This window comes from Tamandua tetradactyla, chromosome 1 (assembly GCF_023851605.1).
Source record: "Tamandua tetradactyla isolate mTamTet1 chromosome 1, mTamTet1.pri, whole genome shotgun sequence".
In the NCBI taxonomy this organism is placed as follows: Eukaryota; Metazoa; Chordata; class Mammalia; order Pilosa; family Myrmecophagidae; genus Tamandua; species Tamandua tetradactyla.
Window position 1 is genome coordinate 201,192,227 of NC_135327.1, and position 18,967 is coordinate 201,211,193.

Below are 18,967 nucleotides of genomic sequence, written 5' to 3' on the forward strand. Positions count from 1 at the left end.
TTCATTTTTCTCCTTCCTTGCTCTTATCTTTGGAAACAAGTCAATAACCTATTGTCTTCCCTCAGATGTAGGATATGGTACTAAGCTCTAACTCCTGGAAGGTGAGGAGAATCTATATATATTATTTGGAATAATTCTTGGAATTATTCTGTATATAAGATAAGTTAAATAGATTTTTGAATGTTAACCTTATGTTTCTGGAAAAACCCCATTTGGTTATAATGTGTTACCCTTTTTAAATATTGCTGAATTGTATTTGCTATTACCGTTTTTAAATATTGCTGAATTGTATTTGCTGTTACTTTCTTAAAGAGTTTGGCATCTATATTCATGAAGGATATTGATAAGTAATTTTCTTTTCTTGTAAATTTTCACTGTTTGTAGAATTAGATACTTTGATTTGAATTTGATAGTATATAAAGAAAATTATTCTCTTTCAATTATTTCTTCTAAATGTATGCATTTAAAACTTTGGGGTGGGGGACTCTTGAGTGAGGGCATGGGGTAGGTTGGTCCAGGGTGCTCTTTCCCTACAGAATCTTGGAACAGCTAGCAAAACTAGCAGAGTCATCTTCCTTAAAACTCCCCCAAGTGTTAACAGGTTATAGTAACTGGCAAGGGCCGAGTAAAGAAAATGCAACTTTAAAAATGGTAGGAGAATAAAACCAATAAACCTTTAGCAAAACTGACAAGGGTAAAAAGAGAGAAGATGTAAATAACTAATATCAGAAAAGAAAGAGAGGGAGGGTATTACTATTGATTCCACAGAAATAAAAGGGATTGTGAGAGTATTCTGTGAACACCTGTATATCAGCAAATTAGATAACCTAGAGGAAATGGGAAAATTTCCATCCAAAGCAGTTTATAGATTCAGTGCAGTCCCAATCAAAATGCCCACAACCTTTGCAGAAATGGAAAAGTTGACCATATTATTTTTATGGAAGGGTAAGGGACCTCAGATAGGCAAACCCTTCTTGAAAGAGAAGATTGAAGTTAGAGGATTCACATTTCCTGATTTTAAAACTTAACTACAAAAAAAAAAACCCAAAAAACAAATTTACTAGAAAGTTAGAGCAATCAAAACAACATGGTCATAGTGAAAACAGACATGCAGACCAGTGAAATCAAATTCAGAGTTCAGAAATAAACCCTCACATCTATGGCCAATTGATTTTTGACAAAGGTGTGAAGTCCTTTCAATAGGGAAAGAATAGTCTTTGAACAATTGAGGGTGATCCCTACTGCACACCAGAACTTAATGAATCTAAGACGTAAATCTGAGAACCAAAACTATATATCTAAAAAAACCTATATATATATATATAAAGAACTCAAAATGGATTAAAGACATAAATCTAAGAACCAAAGCTATGTAACTCTTAGAAGAAAACAGAGGGAAGCATCTTTAGGGTCTGTGTTAGGCAATAATTTCACCAAGGGCAATGGAAGAAAAAAATAGTTAAAATGAAACTTCCTCAGAATTAAAAACTTTTGTGCATCATAGGACTTCATCATGAAGTAAAAAGTAAAAGAATGGGGAAATATTTAAAAAGCATTTTTCTTATAAGGGTTTAATATCCAGAATATGCAAAGAAATGTTGTAACTCAGCCACAAAAAGACAACCCAATTAAAAACTTTGCAAAAGACTTGAGTAGATATTTCTTGAAAGAAGGTATATGATCAACAAGCACATGAAAAGATGCTTGACATCATTAGCCATTAGAGAAGTGTAAATCGAAACCACAAGATCATTTCACGCTCACTGGAATGGCTACTGTTAAAAAATAAATAAGTGTTTGAAGAGGATGTGGAGAAATAAGAACACTAATTCATTGTTAGTGGGAATGTAAAGTGGTACAGCCACTATGAAAAACAATTTGGTGGTTCCTCAGAAAGTTAGCCATAGAATTACCATGTGACACGGCAATCCCACATATCCAAAAGAATGGGAAGCGCAGACTCCCAATTAATATTTATGCACAGATGTTTCTTGCAACATTATTCACAATTGCCAAAACACAGACACAACACAGGTGTCCCTCTACAGATTAATGGATAAATAAATAAAATGTGGTTTGTACATACAAATGGATTATTATTCAGCTATAAAAAAGAATGAAGTTTTGATACATTCACAGTATGGTTGAACCTTGAAGGCATCTTGTTGAGTGAAACAAGCCAAATACAAAAGGACAAATGTTGTATCACTGATATAGAATAATTAGAATAAACAGATGTGTAGAATCAGAAATGAGAATATAGTTACTAGGGCCTGGGATAGGGGTAGAGAATGGGGAATTAATGCTTAATTGGTACAGAATACCTGTTTGAGGCGTTGGAAAAGTTTGTTAATGGATGGTGGTGGTAGCAGCATAACATTGCTAATGTAATTGACTACCATTGATGTATAAATTTGAATATAGTTAAAAGAAAGAGTTTTGGTTGTATATGTTACTAGAATGCAAATTGAAAAACAACAACAACAACAAAAAACCCAGCATAGGACTGTATAATAGAATCACTAATCCTGATGTAAACTTTGAACTATAGTTAATAATATAATTATAATACAATTCTTTCATCAGTTATAACAGTTACTGCACTAAAGGAGAGTGTTAATAAGGGGAAGGTATATGGAAACTGTATTTTCTGCATGATTTTTCTGTAAATCCATAACTTCTCTAATAAAAAATTTATTTAAAAAAACTTCAGGGAGCTTTTTTAGTAAGCTGTTTTCTATAGTTTTTATTTTCTTTCTGTTTTAGAGAAATATCCAGTGTTTCTGTTCAGATTTTGAGATAAAGTATTGAATTTTATTTCAACACATAAGATCATGGGTTTATTTCAGAATTACCTGGAAAACTTTTAAAAAAATGCAGGTCTGGGTCTTTCTTTCCCTTAGAATTTCTGATTTTTGTCTATATGGTATATTCTAGATAAACGTTTTTCAAGAACTCTCACGGTGATTCTCATATATACACTCTGTTAAGAGTTAGGAAATCTTTCATGTTTTCAAAATAGATCAGTAGCTAAAAATGAAACCTTTGAAAATTTTCAGCAATATTTATGCTGAAATTAATGATTTACATACATATTTAAATCCCCACATAATATAATCTTATAATTTATTTGTAAATGGAATGCTATGATATATTTGTTAAAAAGTACACGGAAGGTCAATATCTTGGCAGATAGGTTAGTTAATTCCATAAACCATATCACCAAGTAAGATGAGTTTTTTTGAGCCCAGCGTTTGGTATAAAAGATAGTAGTATGATGATACTGTGAGCCATTGATTGTATACTTTGGATGGATTATGTGGTGCATTAATATATCAATAAAATTGGATTAAGAAATAAAAATTAAAGTACATTTGAAAAAAAGATAGTAGCTGTAGCTAAAGAAATTAATCTAATTTAGTTAACGTTGTCAAATGGTCAACAATTGAGGGGAGTGATGTTAGCCAAGCTTCTGCTTCTGATCATGGCTTGCATAGTCCTTGATATATTTTAAGACTTAACTGGGTACCAGGACTTGGGCCAGAAATTTGCGTTCTAGAACAGTTCCATCGCTCAATAAAACTACCTCATTCCATCTTTTTGTAGTCACACCCTCCCTAAATTCCTGACCATTGGCATGTACTATAGTTTTATTTTGTCTAAATTTTTGTATGATTGGAATCATTATTCTATGTTACATTTTGAGATTAATTTCTTTCACTCATCATAATGCCTTTGAGATTGATCCAAGTTGTGTGTATGAATAACTTATTCCATTTCATTTGCTAAGTAGTATTCTATTATATGAAAGTACCACTGTTTGTTTATCCATTCACTCTTTGTAGGACATTTGGATATTTCCAATTTTGGTGATTCTCAATAAAGCTGTAAGCTTTTTTCTCCATGTTGAAACTTAAGTTTTTATTTGTTAAGGGTAAATATGTTGGTTGGGTCACAGACTATAGTTTTTTTAATTGATGGTGGGCCTAATATTTGTCCTCTTCTGTTTTATTACATAGAAATTTGGTTGTAAAATGAATTATATTAAACTTGTTTGGAAAGGCTTTGTTTAGAAATTCTTTGAACTATAATTGTTAATAATTTAATTAAAATGACTATTGTAGTAGCATCTACTTGAAAGTGTGGTCTTTAGACTAGCAACAGTTGGCTTCACCTGGAAGGTTGTTAGAAATGCAGAATCTCAGGCCCCACCCTGAATCTGAGGATTCCTGGGTGACTGGTATAAACATTAAAGTTTGAAAAGCGCTGCCCTAGAGTGTTATGGAAGTTAGGAAAGTGTACTTTCTAACTGAATTTACTTTCAATTGATTTGAACTTGTGCAGCTTGTACTTCCCTGGGTATGTCTTCGATGTTGAGTATTCATATTGTAGACATTTAATAATACTGAAATTTATGGTACAAAGTCAAGAAAAAATTGTAATATTTTAGTAATTTAAAATTGTACAGTATACCAGATATTAGATTATTGGAGGCCAATATTGCAAACATTAGTCTTAAAATTTTAGCTTAAATATTTCATCCTTTTATTTTTCAGGTATTTGACCTCCTGAAGATATATTTCTCTTACAGGGTTTCCAATAAGGAATATACGCCTTTGTAGTTGATCTTTATACCTAAAAAGTGTTCAGGAAAGGAAGAATACAAAATGCTTAGATTGTTGGTTTATTTCAGGTTTTTCATTTTAAGTTTTTTCTTGTGCATTTTCTAATGAAGTACTTTGTTTTTGTTTTTATTAAGAGCATTGAATATTTTAAAATTATGAATAATGAGAATAGATGGGCAAATTCTGTTTTCTCTAGAATTTTACCAACATATTTAAATGTACCTACACTCAGTAGGCATCTGTTTTACTATCTAGTAGATAATTACAGCATAATCTGAACTGAAAAGTAATTGGTGTTAAAAGGAACATGAGTAATAGTGCCCTGTGAGAATTGCTGATGAAAAAATTACTTTATGTTTGCGGACAGGTTATGGAAAATTTTGTGGATAATATTGATAGAACAAAATTTTAGATACAAACTTATTAGCATGAAGAAATGAGTGCAGTGAAAATAGTTTTGCTGTTTCATTAGTCTAGGCAGTGGCAGTGAAACTCAGCTTTACATAGTGGGAATGAGGTAGAAAAACGAGAGTGATGAAGGAAAGGAAAAGATTTTGGAGGTTGGAAAAAATTTTGACTGCTTGGATGGATAGTGAAGGAGTACATGGGCTCAGGAAATACTTCACATTTTGAGCCTGTATAACTGGAAGGAATATGAGGTTATTTAATATAAATTACAAGGTGGATTATATGCTGATAAACTCACATAACTCTAGTATTAGCTTAATAACATTGAATTTTACCGTAATTTGGATTAGACTGATGGCTGTTTTTTACCCTTACATTTCTTTGTTCTTTGGCAAGTGTAAGTAGCAGCAGCAATGTGTACTACTTTGTATATTAGCTGCAAGCAGGAATTTGAACTTTTTCTAGCATAAAGTTTTAATGTTTGAGGTTATTTTTTCCTAGGGTCAATTCTGTGTTTTATATGGCCTTACAATAGGATTTTTTCTCGTATGTTTGCATCTTAAATATAAACAATTTAAGAAAATATGTTAGCATCCTTCAATATTTAATCCAAAAGAATATGAATTCACTCTCCCTCTTTTCTTGTTTTATATGTCTGCTTATAATGTAGGGAGGTATGGAAACTTTGGAACTCCAGAAGGACATAAAGGAAGAATCAGATGAAGAAGATGATGATGATGAAGAATCTGGAAGGTTACGTTTCAAAACCGAAAGAAAAGAAGGAACAATTATTAGGCTTTCAGATGTAACTAGAGAGAGAAGAAACATCCCGGAAACTTTGGGTAACTTTTTTCTTTTTTTTTTGTCTGTTTCCCATCCTTATTCACTCCATTTCAGCTTCTTCCATAGCATCATTATGATTCATTAAATAGGTAAACAGAGTTGACTTTAGAGACTAGCATGGATGTCATTTATACGTAGAGTAGATGACCTGTGTGTAGTCAGTGCTGAGTTGCGGTGTAAAATTTGATGAATATAGTTTGGATTTAAAATGTTTGAATAAAGTAGTTTAGACTGTTAATTTTTATTTTATTTTATTTTATTTTTAATTTTCTTAAATACCAAAAAACACCAAGCAAACGCAAATGTTCCTATTTTGATCATTCGGTTCTACATATATAATCAGTAATTCACAATATCATCACACAGTTGCATATCCATCATCATTATCATTTCTTGGAACATTTTCATCTATTCAGAAAAAGAAATAAAATGAAAACAAAAAAAAATTATACATACCATACCCCTTACCCCTCCCTTTCATTGATCACTGCATTTCAGACTAAATTTATTTTAACATTTGTTCCCCCTATTTCTTTTTCTTCCATATGTTCTACTTGTCTGTTGACAAGGTAGATAAAATGAGCATCAGACTCAAGGTTTTCACAATCACATAGTCAAATTGTGAATGCTATATCATTATACAATCATCTTCCAGAAACATGGCTACTGGAACACAGCTCTACATTTTCAGGCAGTCTGCCCAATTTCTCCATTACATCTTGAATAATACGGTGATACCTACTTAATGCGTTAAGAATAACCTCCAGGATAGCCTCTCAAGTCTGTTTGGAATCTCTCAGTCGTTGATACTTTGTCTCATTTCACTCCTCTCCTTTTTGGTGGAGAAAGTTTTCTTAATCCCTTGATGCTCTGTCTCAGCTCATTCTAGGGTTTTTCTCAATCCCTTGATGCTGAGTCTCAGTTCATTCTAGGATTTCTGTCCCATGTTGCCAGGAAGGTCCACACCCCTGGGAGTCATGTCCCACATAGACAGGGGGAGGGTGGTGAGTTTACTTGTTGTGTTGGCTAGAGAGAGAGGCCACATCTGAGCAACAAAAGAGGCTCTCTTGGGGGTGACTCTAAGCCCTAAATTTTAAGTAGGCTTGACCTATCCTTTGTGGGGTTAAGTTTCATATGAACAAACCCCAAGACTGGGGGCTCAGCCTATAGCTATAGTTGTCTACCAGGGTTTGTCCAGAGTGATGCCTCGATGAATCCCAGAGTGATTTGATCAGTGAGTAAAAAAATATTTGCCAAGTCCCCTTTGGGGAATGGTGACAATGGGGAAAATTCTACTTCCCCGTTTAATTCTTGATATTCTCACAAGCAGTATGGACAACCTTTACCATGGTCATAAAAGTGGAATCTTACAGTATATATTCTTTTATGTTTGGCTTATTCACTCAGCATTATGTTCTTATGGCTCATCCAGCTAGTCATATGGTTCAGGATGCCATTTTGTTTTACTGATGCGTAATATCTCACTGAATGTATATACCACATTTTGTTAATCCATTCATCTGCTGATGGGCACTTGGGTTGTGAGTAATGCTGCTGTAAACATTGGTGTGCAAAAGTCCGTTTGTGTCTTTGCCCTTATGTCCTGTGAGTAGATACCTAGCAATGGTATTGCTGGGTCATATGGCAAGTCTATATTTAGCTTTTTGAGGAACCGCCAAACTGCCTTCCACAGCAGTTGTACCATTTGACATTCCCACTAACAGTGAATAAGTGTACCTCTTTCTCCACATCCTCTCCAGCACTTGTCATTTTTTGTTTTATTGAGAATGACCATTCTGGTGGATGTGAGATGATATCTCATTGTGGTTTTGATTTGTATTTCTCTAATAGCCAGGGAAGTTGAGCATCTCTTCATGTACCTTTTGACCATTTGTATTTGCTCTTCTGAGAAATGTCTGTTCAAGTCTTTTGCCCATTTTGTAATTGGGTTGTCTCTTTTTGTTGTAGAATTGAACAATCTCTTTATAAATTCTGGATACTAGACCTTTATCTGATATATCGTTTCCAAATATTGTTTCCCATTGTATAGGCTGTCTTTTTACTTTCTTTACGAAGTTCTTGATGTGCAAAAGTGTTTAATTTTGAGGAGTTCCCATTTATTTATTTTTCTTCAGTGCTCTTGCTTTGGGTGTAAGGTCTAGAAAACTGCCTCCTAGTATAAGATTTATAAGATATTTCCCTATATTTTTTTCTGACAGTTTTATGATCTTAGATCTAATGTTTAGGTCTTTGATCCATTTTGAGTTCATTTTTGTATAGGGTGTGAGATATGGGTCCTTTTTCATTCTTTGGCATATGGATATCCAGTTCTCTAGGTACCATTTATTGAAGAGACTGTTCTGTCCCAGGTGAGTTGGTTTGACTGCCTTATCAAAGATCAGTTGTCCATAGATGAGAGGGTATATATCTGAACACTCTATTTTATTCCTTTGGTCAGTATATCTATCTTTATGCCAGTACCATACTGTTTTGACCACTGTGGCATAATAGGCCTTAAAGTCAGATAGCGTGAGACCTCTAACTTCATTTTTTTTCCTCAGGATACTTTTAGCTGTTTGGGGTACCCTGCCCTTCCATATAAATTTGGTTATTGGTTTTTCTGTTTCTGAAAAGTAAATTTTGGGTATTTTAATTGGTATTGCATTGAATCTGTATATCAGTTTAGGTAGAATTGACATCGTAACTCTATTTAGTCTTCCAGTCCATGAACACAGTATGCCCTTCCATCTATTTAGGTCTTCTGTGATTTCTTTTAACAATTTCTTGTAGTTTTCTTTGTGTAGGTCTTTTGTCTCTTTAGTTAAATTTATTCCTAAATATTTTATTCTTTTGGTTGCAAGTGTAAATGAAATTCTTTTCTTGATTTCCCCCTCAGATTGTTCATTACTAGTGTATAGAAACACTACAGGTATTTGAGTGTTGATTTTATAACCTGCCACTTTGCTGTACTCATTTATTAGCTCTAGTAGTTTTGCTGTGGATTTTTTGGGGTTTTCAACATATGGTATGTCATCTGCAAACAGTGAGAGTTTTACTTCTTCCTTTCCAATTTTGATGCCTTATATTTCTTTGTCTTGTCTCATTGCTCTGGTTAGAACTTCCAACACAATGTTGAATAACAGTGGTGATGGTGAATATCCTTGTCTTGTTCCTGATCTTAGGGGTAAAGTTTACAGTTTTTCCCCATTGAGGATGATGTTAGCTGTGGGTTTTTCATATATTCCCTTTATCATTTTGAGGAAGTTCCCTTCTATTCCTATCTTTTGAAATGTTTTCAATAGGAAAGAATGTTGAATTTTGTCAACCACCTTTTCTGCATCAATTGAGATGATCATGTGGTTTTTCTGCTTTGATTTGTTAATATGGTGTATTACATTAATTGATTTTCTTATGTTGAACCATCTTTGCCTACGTGGGATGAATCCTACTTGGTCATGATGCATAATTCTTTTAATGTGTTGCTGGATTCGATTTGCTAGAATTTTGTTGAGGATTTTTGTATCTATATTAATTGGAGAGATTGGTCTGTAGTTTTCTCTTTTTGTAGTATCTTTGTCTGGCTTTGGTATGAGTTGATGTCGGCTTTGTACAATGAGGTAGCTTTCTGTCCTCTTCAGTTTTTTTGAAGAGTTTGAGAAGGATTGGTACTAATTCTCTTTTGAATGTTTGGTAGAATTCACGTGTAAAGCCATCTGGCCCTGGGCTTTTCTTTTTGGGGAGCTTCTTAATGACCGATTCAATTTCTGTACTTGTGATTGGTTTATTGAGGTCGTCTATTTCTTCTCTAGTCAAAGTTGATTGGTCATGCCTTTCTAGAAAGTTGTCCATTTCATCTACATTGTTGTATTCATTAACATAAAGTTGTTCATAGTATCCTCTCATTACTTCCTGTATTTCTGTGGGGTCAGTGGTTACATCTCCTCTTCCATTTCTGATCTTATTTGTTTGCATCCTCTCTCTTCTTCTTTTTGTCAGTCTTGCTAAGGGTCCATCTATCTTACTGATTTTCTCATAAAACCAGCTTCTGGTTTTGTTTAGACTGTTAATTTTTAAAAAAATATTTTTATTGAGAAATATCCACCCACATACAGTCCAACAATATTATACAATCAGTGGTTCACAATATCATCATATAGTTGTGTATTCTTTACCATTATCATTTTTAGAGCATTTGCATCACTCAAAAAAAAAAGAAATATAAAGATTAAACTCATACATCCTATACCACGTACCCCTCCCTCTCATTGAGCCACAATATTTCAGACTACCAAATTTTTACCCTTTATCTTATTATGTATTATGTTTTAATCCTTATTATTATTATTTTTTTACTCATCTATCCATATCCTGGATAAGACAAACATCAGACACAAGGTTTTCACAATCATAGTAAAAGATAGATACATAAACTGTAATTTTTAAAGTAACATTTATTTTGGAGTTTGGTATAGAACTGTTCTTGTATAGCATGAGAGGGGTGATAGCTACAGAATCACTTTACCCTTCTCAAGACACCTTAGGTGGCCAGTTAGTTATGTACCAGACTGGCATTGTTTTGTACCTGCTAATGTCATCATAATCACAATTTTTTGTTTTCCTTTTTCTATCTGCCATTCTTCTCAGTGTTTAATAAGACTAGGTGACTTTTACATATATAACTAATTCACCATCATTTTGAGCAAACCCTGCTTTTAATGACACATAGCAGGGTATTGCTGGTAAACAGAGATATCTTTTGATAGTGGCCCTTTCCTCTTCTATACTGTTTTGTTCAGTGTTCTTTGTAAAAACAAAGTATTGGTTCTCAAATTGAGCAAGCAGAGTCACCTGGAGGGCTTCTTAAAACACAGATTCCTGAACTTTACTCCCAGCTTTTCTGATACAGTAAGTCTAGGGTATGGTGCAAGAAATTTGCATTTTTAAATTCCCAGCAGATGCTGTTGCTGCTATTATGGAAGCATAGTTTAAGACTACTGGGATATTTTAATATACTCCAAGGAAGAGGGTGTAAGTGTGGAAGGAGTAGAAAGGGTTGAAATCTTTCATGTCTAGATTAAACCCAAGAAACAAACCTTTAGTTGCTGCCTTCGTTACTTCTTTTAGAGATGTTTTCAATCTGAATCTATTTTTAATTTCTCAAAGAATCATGAGCATATTTGTATCCTTAAGTAGCAGGTAGGAATTTGACACTGGAACACTAAGCTCCTGAGGGCTACAAGTTAAATAAATAATCTTATCTTACCATGTTACTTAAATAAACAATATTTATTTAGAGATTATTCTAGAATCACTGACCTTCCAAGGTCCTCAAAGTTCTCCCCTTATTTTAGAGGGAACCTGTGCCCTTTTCACTGTCCCTCTCCAATTTCCGTTTTCTTTGCCTTTTGACCCAAGATTTCTCTAGACTTTTCTTAAGTTATGGTATAAAATTACTAGTTGGTCTGAAAAGGGATTACATAAATTTCTAAGTAAAATGGTCTGAAGTTGGCTTTGGGTAAAAGGAACTGTCTTAAAACAGGAGTTCAGGAAAAAAATATATATATATACATACACCTCCAAAGGTGAAATTGCTAACATTGTAGAGGGGGTTTACTTGAGCAGAAACATCTTCAGTCCCTTGGTTGGGAAAAGATGAACAAGGAAAATGTCATTGCCTCTGGCTGACTGGTGGGCAGAGATATAGGTAAGGTGGTTTCCTTCTATCGGGGAAGATAGTGTAATGAGAACAGGAGTAGGTGAATAATCAGTTTTCTGCTTCCTTGTCTTGGGTCTCATTATCTGGACTTTGGCTTTGATTACATACATTAGGGAATGTGATATTTAAAACTATAGAAAGCATGTTAGATAGATACCATGAATATCTACAAGTTTCAAGAATCTTAAATCATTTGACTGTAAAAATGACTAAGAGAGCCTTTCCCAGTTACAGCCAACGTCCCTGTAAGACCACTATGAATTTTACAATTAACTTTTCATCTAATTTCCCTGACCCATGGTGGTTGTCTCCAGTACCCATCCTTCCTATCCTCAGGTATGGTAATCGCGTCTCTATTTATTTTATTTCAACTCCAGCATGACGATGTATTTGTTTTGAAATATTAACCAGCTTTCCTGTATTCATAATTTTTTTTTCATTTCTGCATTTCTTTTCAGTACCTCATTTTTTCTTTTTGAAGTCATTTGTACTTCCTTTATTGAAGAACTTGTATCTTACCTTTTTGTTTTTTCTTTGAAGGTATCTAGCAGCTTTATAGTCAGGTAGTTCTGAGAAAAGAGGCTGGGAGGGGTTGGTAGTAGGAAAGTTGGACTCTATCTAATATGCAGGAAAGAGGGCCCAGTGTTCTTAGAGGCAGAGTGGCCATAAACATAAATAATTCCATTATTTGAAACATACAAAATAAAAAGCCTTCAGTACATTTGTGTAAATTATGATTAGGTAATAATAGGCAAATAAAGTAGTGCTTAAAAGTGTCTTTCTTTGCTCTAGTATTTGTGAGGTCTAACTTAAGAAAGCTTACAATTTGGAAACTTGATTTTTTCAGTAAATAAAAGTTGTAATTATTCCCAATACAAAAAGCCCTTTTCTCTCTAGCAAAAGGTTGGTTCCTTCAAATAGTGAGTTCTCTTACTCCTTAAATGCCTCCTCACTAATGAAAGATTAATTTTACATATAGGTAAAATATTTGAGAAGGTGCTACAGTGTTCTGTAACTGGGAATTTGCATAAATTTTTACCTAGCTGTTTATTTGTATGCTCTTAGTGATAGGAATCTACTTTGAGGTTCTGTATTTGATTGTATGAAGTTGTTTGCCTTTTCTTTGTAATGGAATTGAAATATTTTACCAGAATATATGTCATCTTATATGATAGATATTTTGTAACGCTAGATGTCTTTTAACATTTTGAGTACAAATAGAAACAAGTTTTTTGTGGAATCATTGATTAGTATTGAGGGCACTCCATTCTTTTTTTTTTAAAGAAGAATCAAGTAATGCTCTGGCGTCCCATGTTTCTGACCCTAAATGTTTATTTGTGGAATAGTGAGCTCTTTTTAAAATCTAGGAGGGAGTTTTGATCACTTTAAGTATTTTATTCATATTCAGACATATGGTATCATCTTTAAATATGAAGAACACAAATTCATACATATGACAATTTTGGCAGTTAAGGAACTTAACAGATAATTGCTGATTTGTAGTTTGAATTCAGATTGGATTAAATCTTGGGCTTTCATCTAGGCTAAAATCATAAATGCTTAGCTTTTTTCTCAACCATGCTTCTGAGATTAAACCCAGTAGAAAATACTTGAATGACTGTTCTCTCAAGTCTCCCAAGGATGGTACAAAGCTAGATATGTAGGAGATAAGTTAATTCATTACATACAATGGATATAATTCCATTGAGAAGGATGGCTAAAAAATACATTTATAAGGGAATGATATATTTTGAATGAAAATGTGTCAATAACCATTTCTAAAAATTGGATGTCTTGACCAGTTTTACTAAAGTATCAGTGTAAGAATGTCAGAGCTGCTAGCTATTTTACCCTATGATGTGGACCTCAAATTCTCTTTGAAAGCCGTATAAATAATAAAATGGAATATTTATTATTTTAGTTGGGCCCTTTTCATTTATTACATATGAGTAGGCTTCCAGGTTTTGTGTTTTTCTGTGTTCCATTAGTGCATGGTTCATGTTAAGTTTTTTTATTGCTTTAGCCTAAAGAACCCTCTTATCCTACCCACATTATGTTCTATTGAAATTATATTCTTAGTTAATTTCATTTAGAACAAAGAATCTTTAGAAAATATGTTTTCATCTTGTAATAAACAGTTGAAGATAAGCAGTGGCCGTACTAATATATAGTCCTAAGTTTATACTATGGTACTTATATTTAAAGGTTTTAAAAAAAGTTTTTGATTCCATTATCCTATAAAATTAAAAATATTGTTTATTTTTATTATGCCTAACAAATTGTGTTGAATTAATATTTGTTATATGTTAATCAAACTATTACAAAAGTATTTGCATGCAAATATGCCTTCTTAAGAACTCTTTAGAAGGGTACAATACAGTTTAAAACTTTGTTACGTTAAGCTATATCTTTTTACTTCAGAGTTTGGATATGGTTCAGAAAACACTTAAAGTGAAATTAACATTTCAGTTGAAGTTACAAATGTAATTTCCATCCTGTCATATTTTGGTGACCTTTTATGACGGCTTGTCTCAATTGGAAGAAAGCGTTTTTACTTGCTGATTAAAGATGTCATTTGAAACCATTGTATTGTTGGGGATAGTGAAATTAATCTTGACACTTAGAACCACTAGAAAAATAATTGCTGATTCACTGCATAAAATGTGTATGTGAACCAATCATGTCAAGATTAGAATAAAAGTCTGTGCTTGTTAAAAAGGGATTACATTTTTTTATGAATGGGGTTTGGATTCATTTGAAGGGGTAATACCATTGAAACAATTTCAAGAAAATGAAATGTGGCTTGGGATTTTGGAAGAGTTTGGAGATGATTATGGAATCAAAGATATGAGATAGGCTCTGATAATATTTAAAATTTACCCTTCACTGTGGAAAAAGGTTTAAGAATGCTTCTCATTACTATTTAATGAAATCTTTATAAAGTATGCATTTATTAAGGTGGGATTATCACAGTTTAAATATTTTAAAATAAAGAGACTGTCCCTAGACCAGATAAGTCCTGAAATGCAGAGGGTCCAGTCTTTCCAGAACATAACTAGTTCCATCCCCCTATCCCATATAATCGACAGCCCCTTGCAACCTGAAGAAGTTAGAATGGACATAGCCCAAATACCCCTAAAGGATGGGAGAAAGATCAAATGTGATGGTGGAATTATATTGAGAAGGTCAGATTTAACAAATGAGTATGATTGCTGAGTCATTATACTGATGTTTCTTTTAGTTTCCAGTACCTTAGAGCAGCTAGAAATAAAAATCTAAAATTGTAAAATTGTAAACCTTACCAAACTCAGAAATCTGTTCTACAACTAATTGTGATGTATTTTGAAATTTTTTGCTTTTATTTTGTATATATATTATTTTTCACAAAAAAAAAGAGGAAAAAAAAAAGAGAAGGAAGAGGTTAACAGAAGATAGGATTTAACAATTGAGTACAACCGCTGAATCATTGATATTTCTTTTGGTCTCCAATGTCTTGGATCAGCTAGAAGAAAAAAACAAAAAATTATCGAACTGTAACCCATACAGTTAAAAAACAAAGTTTAAAACAAACTTTAAAATCTGTTGTACAACTGCTTGTTAAAATGTACTTAGAAATGCATTGCTTTTTTGATATCTATATTATATTTCACAATTTAAAAAAATTAAAAAAAAAGGAACTGTATTTGGATGAATTGTTTTTTCCTTAGGAACTTAAAATAATATACCAACTAAATTGCATGTTTTTTAGGGTCAGAGACTGTTTTTTGTACTCCTAAAGTATTGGACAGAGTGGTGAGCAGCTACTAGATACTCAACAAATCTTGAGTTAGTGAGTTTTTCTTACTTTGTGACTTTGCTCTCAATTGATATGGCTTCCATAAAAAGACTGCACATATTAAAGAGTCTTTCTCCTCCAAGTTAAGGTTTTTATAAATCTGAAAAATTTGAGATGACAGTAGTATTGAATGAATTTTCCATTCTTTGTGAAATTATTTGATTTCAAAATAAATTCATTAATAATATTGTTTTTAAATCAAACAACCGGGAGTTTAATTTTTTTTTTTGAGTCTCTCTATCATTGTGCATTAATAATAATTATTTTACTGGCTTCAATAAGAAGATTGTATTGGTGTAGGGACTGGTGTAGCCAGTTTCTGACTGATGTCATCTTCTAGTTGTTAAAGAGAAAATGATAGCAAAATACTTAACAGATTAAAAGCAGTGGTTAAATATAACTTCAGCCCCTTCATTTTAGCTCCCCTCAGCACATTTCAGTGGTCTCAAATGAAAATCTTTTAAAAATGTATGGGAGATATTTATTATTTTGTTACTAGGAAGAAGCCTTTCTTCGTTGAACAGGTATCACTAATGGGTAATGGAAAATGAGTATCACAAATTTTATCATATTTGCTACTGCTATTTTGCTATCTATTGAGGGTGAAGCATTTGCTCTTCCAGAGTTTCAGTATCATATATGTGTTTCTGTTTTCTCCCTATAAATCTGGTTTAGGCCGTTGAAGGTATCTAACTCATATCTGTCTTTTCAAATAGAACTGTCAGCAGAAGCCAAAGCTGCGTTGCTTGAATTTGAAGAAAGAGAGCGGCAACATAAACAGGGACGCTATGGTTCAAGGAGGGGAGGAAGGAGAGGAGGTTCTTTAATGTGTCGTGGAATGGGAGATCAGAGAAGAGAGAATAGTGAGAGAGGAAGAATAAAAGATCACAGACCTGCTCTACTTCCTACACAGCCTCCTGTAGTGGTAATTTTTACAATTTTATTGTGATAGCCTAAAACTTTAGAACAACTGACACTGTGCTTTTGTAGGTATTGTATTTTGCTTTTATCTCTTCTCAGTCTGAAATTAAAGTTCAGTAATAGGAATGATGTTCCATAATAGGATTTTGTATGTAGTCTTAGAAATTGTCTTTCCATTAATCTGTTAGTAAGAAATACTTCTGTAGCACAGTTACCTTTTAAAGAAAGACTTAATGAGAGACCTGATGTGCCATGGTTCTCTATTATAGGAACCACAGAGGAACCTTCACTTTTTCTTTTGCCTGTCTAGGATACTTCTCTTAAGTATACTGATACTTAAAATACTGAATTGTATTAGATATATAATGTAGACAGTGGTTGTTCATTTTGTAAAAGAAATGTTTTTGCTTTGTACTGTTTATCACAGATTTTCCTTAAATAATTTCTCAGAGGGATTGCCACATCCTATCCATAGAAACTTTCCTATGAATTTTTTTTAATAATCTAGGAATAAAACATATACTTGTAATTTCAACTTTATTTGAATTTCTTTTGCATTTCAAACATGGGAAGGACATCTCAGAAACAAATACAGAGGAATTGTAGTGAATTTTTTGTTCATTTAGTTAGCTTTAGGATTTGATGGCACCTTTCTTCCCTCCTTCCTTCCTCCCTCCCTCCCTCCTGCCATGTGTTGAATAGCCAGTTTGGTTATTGCCCTGCTCACGTCAAGAGCATCTTTGATACTCGTCATTTCCCACCTCAGAACTGTTCTCTTTGACTCCTCACCTCCCAAATTGTGGAAGGAACATTCTTTATTCATCTTTGTTTCTTCCCATCTTTTCTTCAATTGGTCCCTTGCTACTTGGAATTTATCAGTTCTTATCCTGTTTGACCACTCTCTGGGACTTTAGACATTACCAATTATATTTTTGGGGGTATATGAGATTTTACTGTTTTGTCTTCTAAGACTGTCCCTTTTTTTTCTCCTTTGACCTTTTTCTTTTTAGTTGCCTTGTGTCTCAAGGTTTTGTTCTTAGTCCTCCTTGTAGTCAGTGTTCTCACTTGGCAGTATTATCCTTACTATCATCTACCATTTCTATGTGAATCTTATTCTCTGACCTCTTTTAAATTTTTCCGTATTTTCGTGTGGATGTTTCATAGGTTCTAAACATTCATTTGCTTAAAAAAAAAATCTTTTCTTTAAAATTCCTGTATGTTCTTGAGTTAATGATGAAGCATTGTGTCATTTTCAGTTCAACCTAAACTTGACTTGAGTCAGTATCAGTGTCCTATCTCTGGGGACACAGCAGTGAATAAGTTAGACGATCCTTGGTCTAGTGGAGCTTATAAGGAATTACATATTGATAATTTAGAGAAGAAATATGCAGGATTATGGGAGAATGTATAGCAGTGGATTTAAGCCTAGTACTGGAGTCTCTGGAAAAATCGTTCCTGAGCAAGGAACAGTTTAGTTAAGGCTATATGCAGTTTGGTTTCAAAGATTCTATTCATTGTACCTCTGACATGTCTCGTTCTTATTACTTTTTTTTAGATCTTATTTCTTTAGATCAATTGCCCATAGTCTATTAAATGGTCTTGGTCTTTCTTCTTTTGCCTTCTTTACCCGTAATTCATCTTAAGTACTGTTAGTAATAATTTTCCTAAAATACGTTTCCCTCTAAAGGGATCATAAGTGATTCCTCATTATATACTGTATTATGGCATAATTATGAAATCATTTTCTTGAAATTCAAAAGCCTTCCATAATTTGGTATCAACCCATGGAAAGCAGCTTGTTATATTAGATGGCTGAATTAGTAATATTTTATTGCCTTTTACTGCTGAGTTACAATGGGAGCAGAATTGACTAGTGATTAAAAGCACAACTTCTGTAATCAGATGGTCTGAATTCAAATTCCAGCTTTTCTACTTACCAGTGAGCTGACCTGGGTAAATGATGTGTAATACCCACCTCATAAGATTATTGGGAGGACTAAATTGGTTAATTTATATACTGACCTTTAAATAGGTACTTAAAACATGGAAAGGACTCTCAGTACATATTTGCTTTTGTTTTGGTATTAATTTCCTCCTTTCTGGTGACTTTATTAAACAGAATAACCTCAAGATCTTTGACCACTTTGAGTATATAATTCTCGTACCCTTACCTTCCTTCAAAGCTCTTTTTACATGGCTGTGGTTATTCTGGTCTCCTTTTAGCTTACCAAGCAAGTGGGATATTTTCTGTGCTTCTTTCAGGTTTTTCTGCATGGCATATCTCTTTTCTTTCTTCATAGCCTCATCCATATACTACTACCTACTCAAAAAAAGCGTTTCCTCATCTCCTAGTGCAATTAATCTCTTCCCCACTTATCTCTTTCTAATAGTCTATACTTCTCTAATGCCTCATTTTGTAACAGGATTACTCATGAATGTTACTTGCCTTTTTTACTAGATTATGAGTAGGAACAGGAGTAGGGATAGATGTGTAAGGGAGGGCTGAGAGCAGCTTGTTTTCTTAACCAGCGCAGTACATTGCTGGTTGTGGATAGTCTTGTTTATTGACCCAATTTCCCCCCCTTCCCTTGCCCCATGATTCATGCCAGGTTTTTTGGG

At 33.4% G+C, this 18,967-nt stretch overlaps 1 protein-coding gene across 5 annotated transcripts in view; it reads left to right on the forward strand.

Moving 5' to 3' along the window:
- Positions 1 to 18,967, forward strand: part of RBM33 (RNA binding motif protein 33) — a 178,262-nt gene that overhangs the window by 87,479 nt on the left and 71,816 nt on the right. For all 5 annotated transcript variants that reach the window (XM_077151030.1, XM_077151039.1, XM_077151050.1 and 2 more), the window contains 2 exons: positions 5,704 to 5,875; positions 16,144 to 16,352. In XM_077151030.1, the coding sequence (XP_077007145.1) occupies positions 5,704 to 5,875; positions 16,144 to 16,352 (381 nt within the window). The remainder of the gene's footprint in view (positions 1 to 5,703; positions 5,876 to 16,143; positions 16,353 to 18,967) is intronic.